This window comes from Ictalurus furcatus, chromosome 1 (assembly GCF_023375685.1).
Source record: "Ictalurus furcatus strain D&B chromosome 1, Billie_1.0, whole genome shotgun sequence".
NCBI classification, from domain to species: domain Eukaryota; kingdom Metazoa; phylum Chordata; class Actinopteri; order Siluriformes; family Ictaluridae; genus Ictalurus; species Ictalurus furcatus.
The window spans coordinates 33,490,513-33,507,841 of NC_071255.1; the positions used below are offsets into that span (position 1 = coordinate 33,490,513).

Below are 17,329 nucleotides of genomic sequence, written 5' to 3' on the forward strand. Positions count from 1 at the left end.
AAATCCCCACAGTCACGCTCCGAATTCTAATAGAAAGCTTTCCCAGAAGAGTGGAGGAGGTTATTATTATGGAGACTTCGTTTACCCAGAGTACATCTGGGTAGTGGAAACCTCAAGCATAAAAACCTCTAACACCTCAAATACATGAATATCCTGGTACATATTTACTCTGCTGGTCTTAAATCTTAAATCAGTGCTGTGGTCATAAGGAGAAATTCTGTTGCTCTGGAAAGGGCTTCCTGGCTGCAAGAAGTTTGAGAACCGTTGATCTAGTGCACTAAATAGGGTCTTTATACAATTTAGACAGCCCTATTAGTCGCACCTTCACCGGTGTACACTGCGTCAGAACTTCAAACTTCTACTCACGCTCGATATTCTCAAGGTAGAGGTTCTCAAACTCTCGTTCGATCTGTCCGAACAGGTCGAGTAAGGTGCTCCTCAGCGCCATGGGCAGCTTGGAATCCTACATGAGAAGGACAAACAGAACAAACACGTCGGCTCATGAATACCGAATACTTCTTCATCACACACAGACATGCAAACAAACAGCAGACAGGAGTGTCAGATGGAACAGAGATTGGATTTCCAAATCAGACTCTAGTAGGAAGGAATAAAACGCTTAGGGGTGTGGTGTTCTGGGAAAATCATCAATGAAAGGACGACGTGATGAAATTTTCTCTTTATTAAAGAAAGACATCTCGTACGTTTTATCCATTTATAGTCGTATTTAATGCTGGGGAACATCCATGAAACAAGTTATGTGGCTTAGATCATGTGGAGCGAACTAACGTGATCCATATAAACCAAACCTGTGATTTGAATTCCAGCTAGAACTACTATCAGAGCTCGAGAAAATTAATCGACGCCTTCCGACCAATCGGAATCAAGAACTCAACAGTGCTATGGCGTAAGATTATATTCATATGCGATGCACTTCGTTTAAGCACCAGTAGTCGTTCTGACTGAGAAGGTCGAACAAACACACCTCCGTAGCCGTCTCTTCTCCACCAATAACCAGCTTACCTCCATTCTTAAAAGAGAAAACAGTGTCCAGATAAACTCTCCACAAATCACAGGGCAAAAACAAGCGCACTTCCTCCTTCCCTCATCGTGAGGTGGTGTGAAAGAGGGCTGGACCGACACTCGCTAGAACACAGCCTGAGTGACGGCGCTAGGTCAACCACCCTCCACTCTGTCATTGCCATATGCACACACACACACACACACACACACACACACACACACTCTCTCTCTGAGGTAGAAAAGGGGGGTGAAAAAAAAGCTAATTAGCAAACAACCTCCCCCAGCCTCTTATTGTCCCAAGGTCACTCAATCCTAAAAAGTAGAAGCCCTCATGGTCACTAGCCATAATGCCAGTACTGAGAGACAGAGTATCATAATCCGCACCGAGAGTTTACAGAGAGGCCTGTCAATCAACAGCCGGTCAGCAGGCAGCACAAAGAGCCAGTCAATAGAATAATCAAGAGCAAACATGCAGCGTTTATTAAAATTTGATGAGTTCCTGGAACGCTGGAGCTCTGAGGTGCAACACGCTAACGACATAAAAGCAGTAAACACTTAGACGGATTAAAAGACCCAGCAGGAATGCTCTTATGCTCCGAATTCATACGGGGAACGTATAACTGGCTGCAAATTCAATCTTAACGCACACTGAAATTAAAACAAGAAACGTGCTTCTCAATTGTAGCTCCTCTGAGAAGGAGGATTGCGATTATATTAGAGTACAGTTGAGTAAAAGCAGCACTGTTAATCACCTCTTTTGGTGCGGCATAAAACTTGGATTTGTGTATTCAGCTTGTGAAGTCGCAAAAGAAGCCTCGATGTCTCTGAGACGTCAGAAAAGAGGCTCTAAGGCTCTACGATTTCACGAAAAACACAAAAGGGGCTCTGTGATGTCATAAAGGCTCTACGGTCCTGTAATATCATAGAAGAGGCTCTAAGGCTCTGCAATGTCACAAAACAGGCAGTGCTGCTCTGTGAGGTCATAAAAACAGGCAGTGCTGCTCTGTGATGTCATAAAAAGACTAATGCTCGGTGACATCATAAAAACAGGCAGTGCTGCTCTGTGATGTCAGAAAAAGACTGTACTGCTCTGTGATGTCATAAAAACAGGCAGTGCTGCTCTGTGATGTCATAAAAAGACTAATGCTCGGTGACATCATAAAAACAGGCAGTGCTGCTCTGTGATGTCAGAAAAAGACTGTACTGCTCTGTGATGTCATAAAAACAGGCAGTGCTGCTCTGTGATGTCATAAAAACAGGCAGTACTGCTCTGCGATGTCAGAAAAACAGGCAGTGCTGCTCTGCGATGTCGTAAAAACAGGCAGTGCTGCTCTGCGATGTCGTAAAAACAGGCAGTGCTGCTCTGCGATGTCGTAAAAACAGGCAGCGCTGCTCTGCGATGTCGTAAAAACAGGCAGCGCTGCTCTGCGATGTCGTAAAAACAGGCAGCGCTGCTCTGCGATGTCGTAAAAACAGGCAGCGCTGCTCTGCGATGTCAGAAAAACAGGCAGCGCTGCTCTGCGATGTCAGAAAAACAGGCAGCGCTGCTCTGCGATGTCAGAAAAACAGGCAGCGCTGCTCTGCGATGTCAGAAAAACAGGCAGCGCTGCTCTGCGATGTCAGAAAAACAGGCAGCGCTGCTCTGCGATGTCAGAAAAACAGGCAGCGCTGCTCTGCGATGTCAGAAAAACAGGCAGCGCTGCTCTGCGATGTCATAAAAACAGGTAGCGCTGCTCTGCGATGTCATAAAAACAGGCAGCGCTGCTCTGCGATGTCATAAAAACAGGCAGCGCTGCTCTGCGATGTCATAAAAACAGGCAGCGCTGCTCTGTGATGTCATAAAAACAGGCAGCGCTGCTCTGTGATGTCATAAAAACAGGCAGCGCTGCTCTGTGATGTCATAAAAACGGGTAGCGCTGCTCTGTGATGTCATAAAAACAGGCAGCGCTGCTCTGTGATGTCATAAAAACAGGTAGTGCTGCTCTGTGATGTCATAAAACATGTTGTACTGCTCTGTGATGTCATTAAGCAGGCTGTACTGCTCTGTGATGTCATTAAGCAGGCTGTACTGCTCTGTGATGTCATTAAGCAGGCTGTACTGCTCTGTGATGTCATTAAGCAGGCTGTACTGCTCTGTGATGTCATTAAGCAGGCTGTACTGCTCTGTGATGTCATTAAGCAGGCTGTACTGCTCTGTGATATCACAACAGAGGTTGTACGGATTCGTGATTTCATAGCGTCTTTACTGCTATGCGATGTTACAAAACAGGCTTGACGACTGACGTATAGTATACGTGCTACCATAACTACGTTTGTGCTGGGGAGAAAAGCTGCCGTTATGATACCGCCACATTGTGACAGGTTTGGCTGTTTGACCACTGAAAACATGATAACGAACATCGGGACACTCTTAATAAATCCTGCCGCCGGAAGGACATGGGGACGCATCGATATTTGTAACGATCTTGGCATTAAAGTGAAATGTCTAGAGATTCTCCTACTACCTTGGGCATATAAAAAGAACATCTTAAAGAATTTACAGTTCTACAGATCATTTCTAAAGCTCATTTGTAAACCCAGAAATCAGCAGGACCTCCTGAAATCCTTGAACAAGTTGAATAGGTTTACAGTTTGACTCGACACGGCGTTAATGTGTCACTGAAGGGCCATGTTTGCATAAGGAAGGTCGTTTGATAACGCTTTACGACAAAGAGGAACACGTAACTACACTTCTCCATCCATCAAAGAACATCTGGTAGACAAACAGCCGTTCCGAGATCTGAGCTCTTGCGTTAACGGAGCTTGAAAACGCTGGTCAACGTGCACAACGGGCGTGTCCTGCGTGGTTTGTCTACATCTCGGTTTAGATCCAATGGCTCTTACAAACACAAAAAGCACACACGACGCAGCACAAAGCTCCACACTGTCCTTCTTACAGGCTTTCTAACATTTACGGCGCTCGCTCCTTTTAACAGCGATCGGATTCCGCCCGCCTTGCTTTGGATAAAAGCGTCTCGAGGAAATCGAAGAAGCTGATTAACGGGAAAAGCCTGCTGAGGGGCGCAAATGTTTTCCATCTTCAAGCTGTGAAACTGCAAGATGTATTAAGGTAAAGGCATGCATTCAAAACACAAAATGACCAGACAATAATAAGAAGAAGAAGAAAAAGAAAAAGAATGATAATCATAATGATAATTCGACAGCTTTTAGATAAATATGTTAAAACACCTTTTTTTAAAAAAAAAAAAAACGTAAAATATATAAATTTTTTACAGCATGTAGATCTAAAGTGGCTACAGAGATTATAATCTAAACTTCGTAGGTCTGATTCTGACACACACACACACACACACACACACACGTCAGGGCTGTAATGTAAATATGTGCAAATGAATGGTGATAGAGAGAGAGAGAGAGAGAGAGAGAGAGAGAGTGACAGAGAGCGAGAGGAAGAGAGAGAGAGCGAGCGAGAGAGACAGAGGGAAGACGAGAACAAGACAGACAGAAAGAGAGAACGAGAGAGAGAGGACGAGAAAGAGAGCGAGTGAGAAAGAGAGTGACAGAGAGAGAGAACGAGAAAGAGAGCGAGAGAGAGGACTCGAGAGAGGATAATTGGAGGAATGAAGCGAGTGATATTGGGGAAAGGAAGAGGTAAGCGTACGGACCTGAGCCTCCAGCATGTCTCTGTGGATGGAAGGCCGCTCCTGCTCGGTGCTGTTGGTCCTCCGGATGGAGAGGCTGTGAGACTTGCGCTTCTGCTTGGCTTGACGGGCGACTGCGCTGTTTCCGCTCTCTACAGGCATCACTCCTCAGTGACGTCCTCCTGCGCGCTTCCTACCTGCAACTGAGCAGTCACCCCCAACACACACACACACACACACACACACATTTACCCTGGCACACTCCAACAGCAGCACAGGCTTTTATCTCTGGGAAAGGAACGCTGGTGCTCCATTTAAGACGGATAATGTGTTTACTAATGGGATGTGTTACAATGCGGCAAGAACGACTGGATTCCTTCACTCCTTATCGCTCCGTCCTTATCATCTGCTATCATCAAAAGCAAAGAGAAACACTTCACCGTAAACTACACCAGACACACACACATCACTATGGAGGTTTGTGTTTTATTATTTCATTGAACCCTTGTGTGTCCTTACGGACATTTCTGTTGGGGTTTTTTATCATCATTTTGTCTGTGTTAATGCAAACAGCAGAAATTTTGCAAAAGGTGTGTATTTCATAAATCTATTTTCAACTAACCCTTACCTTGTCCTTACCTTAAGGACAAAGATGTCCCCATTGAATCCCGTTCAAACTGCAATATTTAATCCCCGTACTGTTTATACTTAGAAAAGCATGCATGTTGTGTTACTAGGCTTTTATTTTGTTTACAAGCTTTCAAAACATTGCATTTTGAAACATTTTCTGAAACGTGTAGTATTTGCTCAGGTTTCGTCTCTGGGGAAAATCCGTGCTTTCCCTTTTTTCTGATTGTGCTGTATTATAGAGCGCCGCAGAACGACTGAATAAATGATGCGGATATAACTGTGTGTGTGTGGATATCAGAGATGTGGTTTGTATGCGTGCACTGAAAATCTGACGTGTGCGGACAGTTTGAAAGAAAGAAATGAGATCGTACCGGAAACCACAAATCCCGTCGAACGTATACGCGTCGAAGAAGGTTCCTGATCTTTGCATCATGTAAAGAAACCGTCGTTTAACGGGTTAAAATTCTGAAAATGAATCAAGGTTTGGGCGTTATGATCAGAACTGATACTGGTGTAAATTAAATAAATAAATAAATAAATAAATAAATGATGTCGGTGAAAGTGGGAAAAATTATTAATATATATAATATTTGACAGTTTTTTGGACATGGACATTTCGGTCCTCTATGGACCTATGTGCGACTTTTTTTAATTGACGCACAAGGGTTCAAAAGTTTACACAAAAGGTCAAAGATGGAAAAAAAAAAAAAAAGATTGACATGGACACAACTAGAACAAATATTTCAGATTTACAGCGGTTCGCAGATCTAGTGCGAAAGTCGATTGATCTGGGATCACTAACTCGCTGGGTACTAAATTCGCCAACTATCACGTCCTAAACAGTGTCCGAGATTAGAACGAGTGTGTCCCAAACGGTAGTACGTTGAAACGAGTCTCCCGGAAGTACTACTCAGACGATCTACTATTTCCGTGGACACTTTTTCCAGCGAATATCGCTTAAATACGACTATTTCAGTTTCAATAACGAGTGAAGAAAAGCTGAAATGCAACGAGGAGCTTGTTTGAGCATAATTTTATGCTTGATGAGCATAACTAGGCAACGACGTTAGTATGTCCCGGTACTTACCTACTCTCTCGCTGTACATCTTCACAAAGTGATTACATACCTTTAGCGCGTAGTAGAAGTAGGCGAATTGGGACGCACGCGATAACAACCGCCTCTTTTGTTTCGTTCGTTTATTTTACATACGTATTTTACAGAAACATCCAAGACGGATTGGGCGCGCTGATATTTTTAAACGTTCCCGGGAGCCGCATTTAGACAAGCCAGGTTTAAATGGATATGTTGATATAGTTTAGTCTTTTTCGCTGTCCTGACACGCTGCACGAGAACTGGACGTGGAGTTGGGTCTCGAATCGCAGTGGTATTCTTACGCGCTATTCGAGATGGTTATTGAGTACGAACACGGAACTGTTTTCCGATTACGGTTAACGTTTGAATGGTTAGAACCTCTCGAACCTACCAACAGCTCTGTTTTGCGTACCAGCCTTCCGGATTCTCCAGATTAGTAAACACATTTGAGGTCAGAGTTTCGTTTCGAGAAGTAGTTCGTGACAACAAGAGTCTCGGCCGATGTGGACGTCACGTGAACGAATTGTTCCTGTTCCTGTTCCTGTTCCTGTTTCTGGTGGCTTAGTGGTCAGTGTGTTCGCCTCACACCTCCAGGGTCGGGGGTTCGATTCCCGCCACTTCCCTGTGTGTGTGGAGTTTGCATGTTCTCCCCGTGCTGTGGGGGTTTCCCCCGGGTACTCCGGTTTCCTCCCCCAGTCCAAAGACATGCATGCTAGGCTGATTGGCGTGTCCAAAGTGTCCGTAGTGTATGAGTGGGTCTGTGAGTAAGTATGTGATTGTGCCCTGCAATGGATTGGCACCCTGTCCAGGGTGTACCCCGCCTTGTGCCCAATGCTCCCTGGGATAGACTCCAGGTCCCCCGCGACCCAACAGGATAAGTGGTATAGAAAATGGATGGATGGATGATTTGTCCTTGGCTGTATTATCATTTGTTTTCCTCATCTTTATTCGGAATATGATGAAAGTCGGTGTAAAAGTAGACGTGTCGAGGGAACGTGGATATTGAATATCGAACGTTTTCCATTTCATTCTACTCAAACGAACAAAATGACTCGGATAAAGATTCGTTCATTTTGGTGTGGATTCAGATATCCAAGTCAGTAAAACGATCCAATCACCTAAATCTAAGTGACGACAGGAAGCGACTTCCTTTTATGGGCATTCCACAACATCGAAGGTAAACAGAATTTTTTTTTTTTTTTAAAAAAGGAAAAAGAAAAAAGGTGCAACAGAATTTTCATTGATAAATTAAATTACAAATGAAACACTTCTGGATGTGCAGCCAATGCTTTATTCGCGCGCGCATATATATATATATATATATATATATATATATATATATATATAAACTTAGATATGGGAAAACAAAGCCTTTTTTTTCCTTTAATGTATGATGAGGTGGATAATGTGAGCAGACACAGTTTATCTGTTCCTGAGCTACAGTAAGATGATGTGTAAGGTGTGCTGGTGGCGTTATGATGAGCTTTGCCGTTATGTAAACACAGTTAGCCTGTCTGCTTTCTGAGCTAAGGCTATGAGGGTTAATTATCAGAATGATTTTCTAACACACACTCAACATGGCAGGAGAAATAAAAGTAGAGCTTCCGTGAGCACTATCTCTGAGAGAAGCAGGAGGACTGTGTGTAATTTCATTAGGAATAAAGGTAGTGAAGTGTCTGTATGCTAACAGTGAGCTAGCACTGCCGCTAGCTCCTCCGCACCCACAGCGCTCATACTCACGTGTTTAAACCAGTCAGTGTGAATGATCAGACACGTGACAGCGCGCGAACACCGCAACCAGCATCTTCCAGAAGATATCCGTGCTAGAAGGTTGTGGGTTCCTCACGCCAAAAGTTCAGCAGAAGAGATTTTTATACTGCCGAGGAAGCTAGCTCACTAACGCGTCCTCTGCCCGACCGCCACTGCGCATGCGTACGCGCTGAAAGCGAGAAGCCAGTACTGCGCATGCGCGGGACAACTCGGCTCAGGCACTGATAGCGGCTCAGTCACAAATGATAATAAAAAAATTTATTATTATTATTATTATAAATATATGTACTATATGTACTAAAATATAATTATATAATAATAATTATTATAAATATGTTCTATTACAGTGTATATATAATAATATATATCACATATATAATAATAATAATAATAATAGTAATAGTAATAATAATAATAATAATAATAGCAGCACTTCTAGCTAAAGTGAAATCTCTTTTTTCTTTGTTTGCTGAGTTCTGTTTCCATCTTTACCGACTTCATTTTATGCGAGATATTAACATGACAATAAATAATTTACTTTACAAATGATGATGATGAGGTAAATCCTGATGAATATTGTTCTTGCTTCTTGCTCTTGCTCTTATTTATTTTTAATGATTAGTAGTAGTAACAGGATTCTGCAGCACACACATTACCCCTTCCATTTATTCCCACCTCCTCAAAACTCTTGCTGAAAGAGAGGAAATTTGTACAGCCACCGAGTCTGACCAAGAGATGTCAGTTGTCCTTTTTGTCAAAGGCTTTTATGTTATATAAATGAAATGTATCATAATGTGATATTTGTATAATAACGTGATATTTATGAGTGTTTTATGTGTATTTACTTAATTATATAATTCATTTTAACATTTAGGTTCTTGAATCTTAGTAATAATAGTAGTTGTATAATTTATATTATTATTATTATTATTATTATTATTAGTGGTAGAAGTAGTAGTAGTAGTACAACACACCAGCACTTCTAGCTAGAATACAGTATTTGTTTTTTCTCGGTTTGCTGCTTTGAGTGTCCATCTTTAGTGAGTTTAGCCTCAATTCCTTCTTCATTTGGGATCAGTATCACAACATCTACACACATTTCTCTTTATGAAAAAGATATTAATATGATAAGTAGTAAGTAACTTACTTGACAAGTAAGCTTTAAATATTAATAATGATGAACATAATTACCTTATGTCACCTTCTTGGTGACTTTTCATTTCTGTGTTTGTTTGTTGTTTTGTTTTGTTGTTGTTGTGGTTGTTTTTTTTTGGGGGGGGGGGGGGTTCAGTATCATCACACCTCCGTGAATTTAAAGTCCTTCTTATGGAATATATTAACATGATAGTGTATATAAAAGATATTAATAAGCCTCAATTATTTATGAAGATGGTGATTGGTTGCTTATTATTTACTTATAAGTAACTTGCATGACAAAATTATGAACATTATTAAAATACTTTATTGTTATTTTTTAATACACTTTATTCATAACTAATTTATTTTACTCTAACAATTCATATAAAGTTTTGGTTACAAAAAGGCGTTGACGTTGCCCACGTGATCACGTTCCACCAATCCCGTGACAGTCTCTGCCCTACGTCACACAGTTACCAGTTCAAGTCCTCCATTTTGTTTTCGCGGTGTGAGAACAGCGTTGTTAAATTGCTGGTATTGATTTGGTAAGGTTTTTAAACCTGACTATACGCGGTCAGAAGGTAAGACCTTTGTATTTATGTATGTACATGTTAATGTGTGTGGGTTTTTTTACTGCTCCGGTGGCGTAACCATGGTAATCCTTGGCGCAGGTGGTCCGATGGCCTGTCTGTTTTGATTGGTCTGTGTGCTCCGTCTCGCCATGGCGCGCGCCCTTGGGGCGGTACTAAAGACGGTGGCTGGCGAGGGACAAACCCTGTTAAAACCCGTCTCCGGAGTGAGGCCTTTCAACAAGCATCAAGCTCTCCAGCACTGTCCTGTACTGCGCTCCTCGTTTCTCTCCACGTAAAGCCTATTATTATTATTATTATTATTATTATTATTATTATTATTAATAGTGTTTGTTTATATTCATGCGCGCGTTTTAATTCTGTATCGTTTCTATAGTAACAGCTCGTTCACTTGTATGGTGGACGCTTCATAAAATCTAGAGCTAATAATAATAACAACAACATAAAAACATCTGATTGTTGATTAGGTGAAGTTTTCTCTAAGGGGATGTTTATTAAACATTTCTGGAAGGAGTCTCCAGTGTCAGCGCTTTTGTTTTCCAACAATAAAGTGTTCAGGGTTTAACTCTGTTTCTTGTTTATTAAGTGTTGAGTTGTAATACTGTATTAATACGGATAATATTATTATATACTATATCATGGTATAGAGCGTGTTAGTGCAGCTCTGCTGTGTCCTCTTTGTATATTGTATTTGCGAAACATAATTGCATGTGTGTTTTTGTCTGCTTTCTGTTCTCCCAGGTTTGGTGCTGCGTTCTGTAATCAAGCCGGTGTAAGGATGCCAGAAATAAACACGGATAATCTGGATGAGAAGCAGGTCCGCCTGCTGGCTGAGATGTGCATCGTGATTGACGAGAACGACCAGAAGACAGGCGCGGACACGAAGAAGAACTGCCATCTCAACTCCAACATCAGCAAAGGCATATATCTGAACGTTTTGATCCTTAATGTAACAGGTTTGATGGCTGAGGAGTAAGGCTGGGCGATATGACCAAAATATCATCTCAGGACATTTCTGTGATACACGATACGCATGACATTTATACAGGCTTCCTAACAAACTGCCAGCAAGTGAAGTGTGTAAAAGTGCATTTAAGATATAAACCCTAAAAATAGTATCTTTTGATGACGCTTTTATTTAATGGGAATTAAAATAAACGACACTGTAAATGAGGAAAGTTTTTGTTAATTATAATAATCTTTACAAATAATATTCAAGGATTTGGGGGAAAAAAAGGGTTGAAGTCAAAATTGGGCAAATCTGCTTCCAGAGATTGCATGTGGTGTTTTAAAAAATGTAAAAACATTTTTAGAAATGTATCATGACACATACGAGATCTCAGAAAAGTGTATCGTGATGTAATTGATCACGATAACGATAATATATCGTCACGTCTCCCAGCTCTACTGAGAAGGTGTACTGATTTACACACATTAAAACGGCAAAGAAATGTGTTTTTTGGCATAATATGCTACAGAAATGAATCGTTTATGTCAGAATTGTAATGAAGATTGGGGGGTTTTTTTCTTCACAATTTTGAAAAAAAAAAAGTAATACAAATGGAGAAATCTTTAACATTTATTTTCAATAATGATTTTTTTATTATTATTATTTTTGGTTAAATACATACAGTCTGTCTTACATATAGTATATACATGTTTGCCAATCATATGCAATCATATCATAATCTAGTAATGAGCAGATTATATTATGTCGATGTCAGGTTATTTTTGTAAGACTGTGTTTATGAATGTTCTCCCTGTTGTTTTCCACGTTAGGATTACTGCACCGAGCTTTCAGTGTTTTCCTGTTTAACAGTGAAGAAAAGCTGCTCTTGCAGCAAAGATCTGATGCCAAGATCACTTTCCCAGGTTTGTCCCCTTTTTATGTTCTTATATGTGTATATAGTGGTGCTTGTGTGTGTGTGTGTGTGTGTGTATATATAGAATATATAGAATTTTCTATATCTCTGCAGAAATATGACCTAAAACATCATCAGATTTTCACACAAGTCCTAAAAGTAGATAAAGAGAACCCAATTAAACTATTGAGTCAGAAATATTTTACTTGGTCATTTATTTATTGAGGAAAATGATCCAAGATTACATATCTGTGAGTGTCAAAAGTACGTGAACCTTTGGGATTAGCAGTTAAATTTCAAGGTGAAATTAGAGTCCGGTGTTTTCAATCAATGGGATGATAATCAGGTGTGAGTGAGATTTTAAAGAACAGGGATCTACCAGAGTCTGATCTTCACAGCACATGTTTGTGGACGTGTATCATGGCGTGAAGAAAGGAGATTTCTGAGGACCTCAGGAAAACAATTGTTGATTCTCATCACGCTGGAAAATGTTACAAAACCCTCTCTAAATAGTTTGGACTCGACCAATCCACGTTCAGACAGAGTGTGTGAAATTCAAGACCATTGTTCCCCTCCCCAGCAGCGATCGATCAACAAAGATCACTCCAAGAGCAAGATGTGTAATACTTCACGAGGTCACAAAGGAACCCAGGGTAACTTCTAAGCAACTAAAGGTCTCTCTCACATTGGATAATGTTCATGAGTCCATCATCAGGAGAACGCAGAACAACAATGGTGTGCATGGCAAGGTTACAAGGATGAAGTCACTGCTCTCCAAAAAGAACATTACTGCCCCTCTGCAGTTCAAAGATCACATGGACAAGCTAAAAGGCTGTTGGGGGAAAAATATTTTGTGGATGGATAAGACCAAAATAGAATTTTTGGTTTAAATGAGAAGAATTATGTTTGGAGAAAGGAAAACACTGCATTCCAGCATAAGAACCTTATCCCATCTGTGAAACATGGTGGTGGTAGTATAATGGTTTGGAACTGTTTTGCTGCATCTGGATCAGGACGACTCGCCATCATTGATGGAACAATGAATTCTGAAGTATACCAGCGAATTCTAAAGGAAAATGTCAGGGCATCTGTCCATGATTTGAATCTCAAGCGAAAGTGGGTCATGCAGCAAGACTACGACCCTAAACACACGAGTCGTTCTACCAAAGAACAGTTAAAGAAGAATAAAGGTAATGTTTTGGAATGGCCAAGTCAAAGTCCTGACCTTAATCCAATAGAAGTGTTGTGGAAGAACCTGAGGCAAGCAGTTCATGTGAGGAAACCCACCAACATCCCAGAGTTGAAGCTGTTCTATACTGAGGAACGGGCTAAAATTCCTCCAAGCCGACATGCAGGACTGATCAACAGTTACCCCAAACGTTTAGTTGCAGTTATTGCTGATCACGGGGTCACACCACATACTGACAGCAAAGCTTCACATACTTTTGCCACTCACAGATATGTAATATTGGATCATTTTCCTCAATAAATAAACGATTATTTAATTGTGTGCTGAGCGTTACTGTACTGTCCTGTAGTTGGAATGAATCTAATATTGATTAAATGTGCTTCTTCTTGTGCTCTTCGTCAGGGTGTTTCACGAACACGTGCTGCAGTCACCCTCTGTACACACCGCCCGAGCTGGAGGAGCAGGACGGCGTCGGGGTGAGACGAGCTGCACAGAGGAGACTACACGCTGAACTCGGCATCCCCACACACCAGGTACAGAGTCTGTCACGACTGTTTGTTAAAGTACTTGCGTAACTTTTCCAGATTTTGGAGTGTTACAGCCTGGAACTGGACTAAACATGAGAGTTTACACGCTATGTCACAATGTCACAATGGTCAATCCTGACCAGTTTCCCAGTCCCTGCTGACGAAAAGCATCTCCACAGCACGGTGCTACCGCCACCATGCTTCACCGTAGGGATGGTGTTCCCAGGGTTGACGAGTTGTGCCGGGTTTCCAGCAAGCGTAGCAGTTCAACTTTGGTCGCGTCAGACCAGAGAACCTTTTCCCGCATTTTAAAAATGCGTTGTGGCAAACTTCAAACGGGATTTCATGAATGTTTGTCGTTTTTCTTTATAAACGCCATATATATTTACTTTCCCTTGCATTTCAGTATTGTGGATTGTTCTCTTTACATGCATCACTTCCAGTCTGAATCCAGGTCGTAACGCTCGCTACAAAGTGTGGAAATGTCCACGGGAGGTGAATACGTACGCAACAGTGCGCGATTAATTTCGATGCTGTGCCGCCAGGTGCCTCCGGAGGAGATGACGTACCTGACCCGCATCCACTACAAGGCCGAGTCGGACGGGGTGTGGGGCGAGCACGAGATCGACTACATCCTGTTCCTGCAGAGGGACGTGGAGCTGCAGCCCGACCCCAACGAGGTGAAAAGCCACCTCTACGTCTCCAAAGAGGAGCTGAAGGAGCTGCTGGAGCAGGCGGAGAGAGGCCAAGTGCAGATCACGCCGTGGTTCAGCCTCATCGCCAACACCTTCCTGTTCACGTGGTGGGACAACCTACAAAACCTCAAACAGTTCACAGATCACGAGCGCATCCACCGTATGTGATCTCCACTGCTCCTTCAGAATCAGAGATCCACTCCATCATCCAAACAGAGAAGCTTCTATTACTGCAAACTGTGACGTCAGTTTCATCCATGGACTGGTGTTGAGCTTCAACATGCCTAATGTACTTCCTAATGTTCAGCAGTTAAATGATTTGAACGAAATATTATATTTTGGGGTTTGATGGATTGAAGGCTTGACACGTGCTGCCCGATTATTATCCTAGTTATTACTTACCGTAACTAATATGGAAAAAGATGGTGATATTTTTCTCTGTATATATTTCTCCAAGAGAAGAATTTTGGAGACGTTATTTTTTAAACAGACAAATGGAGATGCTCTGCTTCTCACCAGCAGCCGAGACTCTTCATTTAAGAGTAATATATGAAGCGGACATTGATGTTGATGTTCACTGCGAATAGTACTTAAGTTTACATTCATGTAAAATAAATTGTAAATAAATAAACGTATTGAATTGCCTCTTTTTTTTTTCTTGTTCTGGTATCCTTATCAAGTGTTGTATGAAGTCCAGGGTTTCTGAGTCGTATTTGGTTTGTCCTCGACCCTGCCCGGTTTCCGAGTCCCTGCAAATGAAAAGCAGCTCCAGAACACGATGCCGCCGCCGCCGCCACCGTGCTTCACGTTAAAGATGGTGTTCTCAGGGTGATGAGCCTTAAAATGTACTATTTTGGTCTCCTAGGACCTGAGAATGTTTTTCCACGTTTGCTGAGAATCCAACACACCTGGTTGTATTCAAGTCCATATGAGGTTTGTGAGATTTAGGGCTCTTTTGCGAGGCAGGAGAAATATTTACATTATAAAAGCACTCCTGTAAAGACCAGGGAAAGTATGGAAATGTAGAAACTGTCTTCTGCAAATGTCTTCTCTTTAGACGTTGCATTATTTCCTGCACTAACACTGCCAACCTAATGCAGATCAGCAAGAAGAGCACAGATATCTGGAAAATAAAGCAATCAGGAGAACATCTTAAGTCAGTCGTTTTAATAGAAACGGCAGGGTATTATTTATATACACTACCGGTCAAAAGTTTGTGGACACTCAACTGAAATGTTTCTCACGATGTTAAAAAGCTTTTGATCTGAAGGTGTGGGATTAAACGTGTGAAATCGGTGTGGTAGACAAAAATATAATCGTGCCGACGTATTCATTTCTTTCGGTAGATAACTAACATTTTATTTACAAAACAATCTTTTTTTAAAACGGACGACTCGGAGCGAAATGTTCCGAAAAGCAGCCGATAAGAGTCCAGCGTTGGTGTGAACTCCTTTAATCCTGTTTTAAAAAACAGCTCAGGGGAAATTCCTCAATAAATCGGTCGAGAAAACGCCAAGAGTACATTTCTGGAAATTCTAGGCAAAAAGGGTGTCTACTTTGAAGATGCTAAAATGTTAAATTATTTAGATTTATTTTGGATTTTTTTTTTTTTTTATCACAACTTAATTCCCATAGTTCCATTTGTGTTAATCCAGAGTTTTGATGACTTTATTATTATTCTAAAATGTGGAAAGCAATAAAAATGAAGAATGAGTGTGTCGAAACTTTTGACTGGTAGTGTACGCGTGTATGTGTGTCTGTGTGTGTAATATCCCTGAATCTAGTAGCTTTAATTTAGAAATAGATTTCATTTAGAGATCAGGTGAAATGATGAGGAGTTCGGCCTATTCGAGAAGTCTCCTGGATGAAACTGGTTTCTTCTTACGGATCAGGAAAATTTACATTACAAATTAATGTTCATGTCTTTATTATTATTTTGTAATTGTAGAAAGAACATGGCCACTAGATGGCAGCACATGCTATGAAATGAACCCCAGTTAGCTTTCACAGCTGTAGGCACACAGGGAGGCTGGTCGGATGGATGATTCAGTTGGTTCTCTTACATTAACATATGTGACATTAGTACTACAGTGTGACTATTTCTAGTGTTTCCTGTCCCTTACTTGATTGCTTCAGTGCTGACTGTACAGAATAAAATCATATCACACTGTCACATTACTGAAGAGCTTCCTGTGTAGGTGAACTCGTGACAAGTCGGATCTTTGAACCGACTCTTTTAGGTGAATAACTCACATACTGAATGAGCAATTTCTTTATTTTTATTTATTTGTTTTAAAAGTAAGTAATGGTGTTACTCTTGTACAGTAGTTTGATCATCTTTCTTTTTTAAAAAAAAATGCAATGTCTTTCTTTTTTTTAAATGCAAAGTTGTTATTTTGTTATTTTCTTAATGAGATGGTAGTATAGTATTTCATAAAACAATTTATGCTATAGTTAGGCAAACAAGAGTGTTCATTATTCAAAATATTGAAAACTTTCTCTGGTTTAGAAAAATAATGCCAATGAGCTGAATTAGGAACCGAAAGAGTCGATTCTTATTGGTGAGATGAACCAAATGATCTGACTCACTGAAAAGAGCCATCACTATTAGCAAAACCTCAGATTTAGGAGTGTGTGTGTGTGTGTGTGTGTGTGTGTGTGTGTGAGAGAGAGAGAGAGAGAGAGAGAGACGTGATGAACACCATATAAAGACTCATGATTCATTATACAAATTCTCAGTAAGACACGAAAGAGTCGACTCTTACTGGTGAGCTGAGCCAAATGATCCGAGTCACTGAAAAGAGCCATAATTATCAAAGCCTCAGATTTTACACTATGAGTGTGTAAGCATGAGAAATACATGATGTACACAATTAATGGACTAATGATTCATTATATAAATTGTCATTAAGAGATAAGAGTCTACTCTTATGGGTGAGCTGAGTCAAATGATCTGATTAGCATAAACGATCCACCAGAATTCTCATGTCTATTAGCAAAGCGTCAGATTTCTGAGTGTTTGAGTGAGATAGATGAAGTAATGAAGTGACGGACATCATATCAAGAGCCATGATTCATTATATAAATTCTTAATAAGAGATCATATTCAGCTCTTATTGGTGAGCTGAGCCAAATGAATTGACTCACTGAAAAGAGCCATCACTATTAGCAA

The 17,329-nt window shown here is 40.9% G+C and overlaps 2 protein-coding genes across 5 annotated transcripts in view; one reads left to right on the top strand and one right to left on the bottom strand.

Moving 5' to 3' along the window:
- The window catches only part of wdr37 (WD repeat domain 37), a 29,670-nt gene extending 24,844 nt beyond the window's left edge, over positions 1–4,826 (bottom strand). Inside the window, exons 1-2 of the mRNA XM_053636504.1 lie at positions 4,689–4,826; positions 367–463 (exon numbers count right to left, since the gene is read on the bottom strand). Of these exons, the coding sequence (XP_053492479.1) occupies positions 367–463; positions 4,689–4,826 (235 nt within the window). The remainder of the gene's footprint in view (positions 1–366; positions 464–4,688) is intronic.
- On the top strand, positions 3,430–14,802 carry idi1 (isopentenyl-diphosphate delta isomerase 1). 4 transcript variants are annotated; one of them, XM_053636543.1, is made up of 6 exons: positions 3,430–4,132; positions 9,966–10,158; positions 10,626–10,804; positions 11,664–11,756; positions 13,338–13,468; positions 14,008–14,802. In XM_053636543.1, exons 2-6 carry the CDS (start codon positions 10,016–10,018, stop codon positions 14,323–14,325), a joined length of 864 nt encoding a protein of 287 aa, XP_053492518.1. In that variant the 5' UTR covers positions 3,430–4,132; positions 9,966–10,015; the 3' UTR covers positions 14,326–14,802. The 4 variants fall into 4 exon arrangements, with proteins under 4 accessions (XP_053492518.1, XP_053492491.1, XP_053492500.1 ...); XM_053636516.1 differs by lacking the exon at positions 3,430–4,132 and adding an exon at positions 4,861–5,141; XM_053636525.1 differs by lacking the exon at positions 3,430–4,132 and adding an exon at positions 9,507–9,875.
- Positions 14,803–17,329: the final 2,527 nt, after the last annotated feature.

Coding starts and splice junctions, on each gene's coding strand:
- idi1 (XM_053636543.1), top strand. CDS start 10,016: ATGGCGCGCGCCCTTGGGGCGGTACTAAAGACGGTGGCTGGCGAGGGA. Junction 11,757..13,337: donor TGCCAAGATCACTTTCCCAG/GTTTGTCCCCTT, acceptor GCTCTTCGTCAG/GGTGTTTCACGAACACGTGC. Junction 13,469..14,007: donor TCGGCATCCCCACACACCAG/GTACAGAGTCTG, acceptor CTGTGCCGCCAG/GTGCCTCCGGAGGAGATGAC.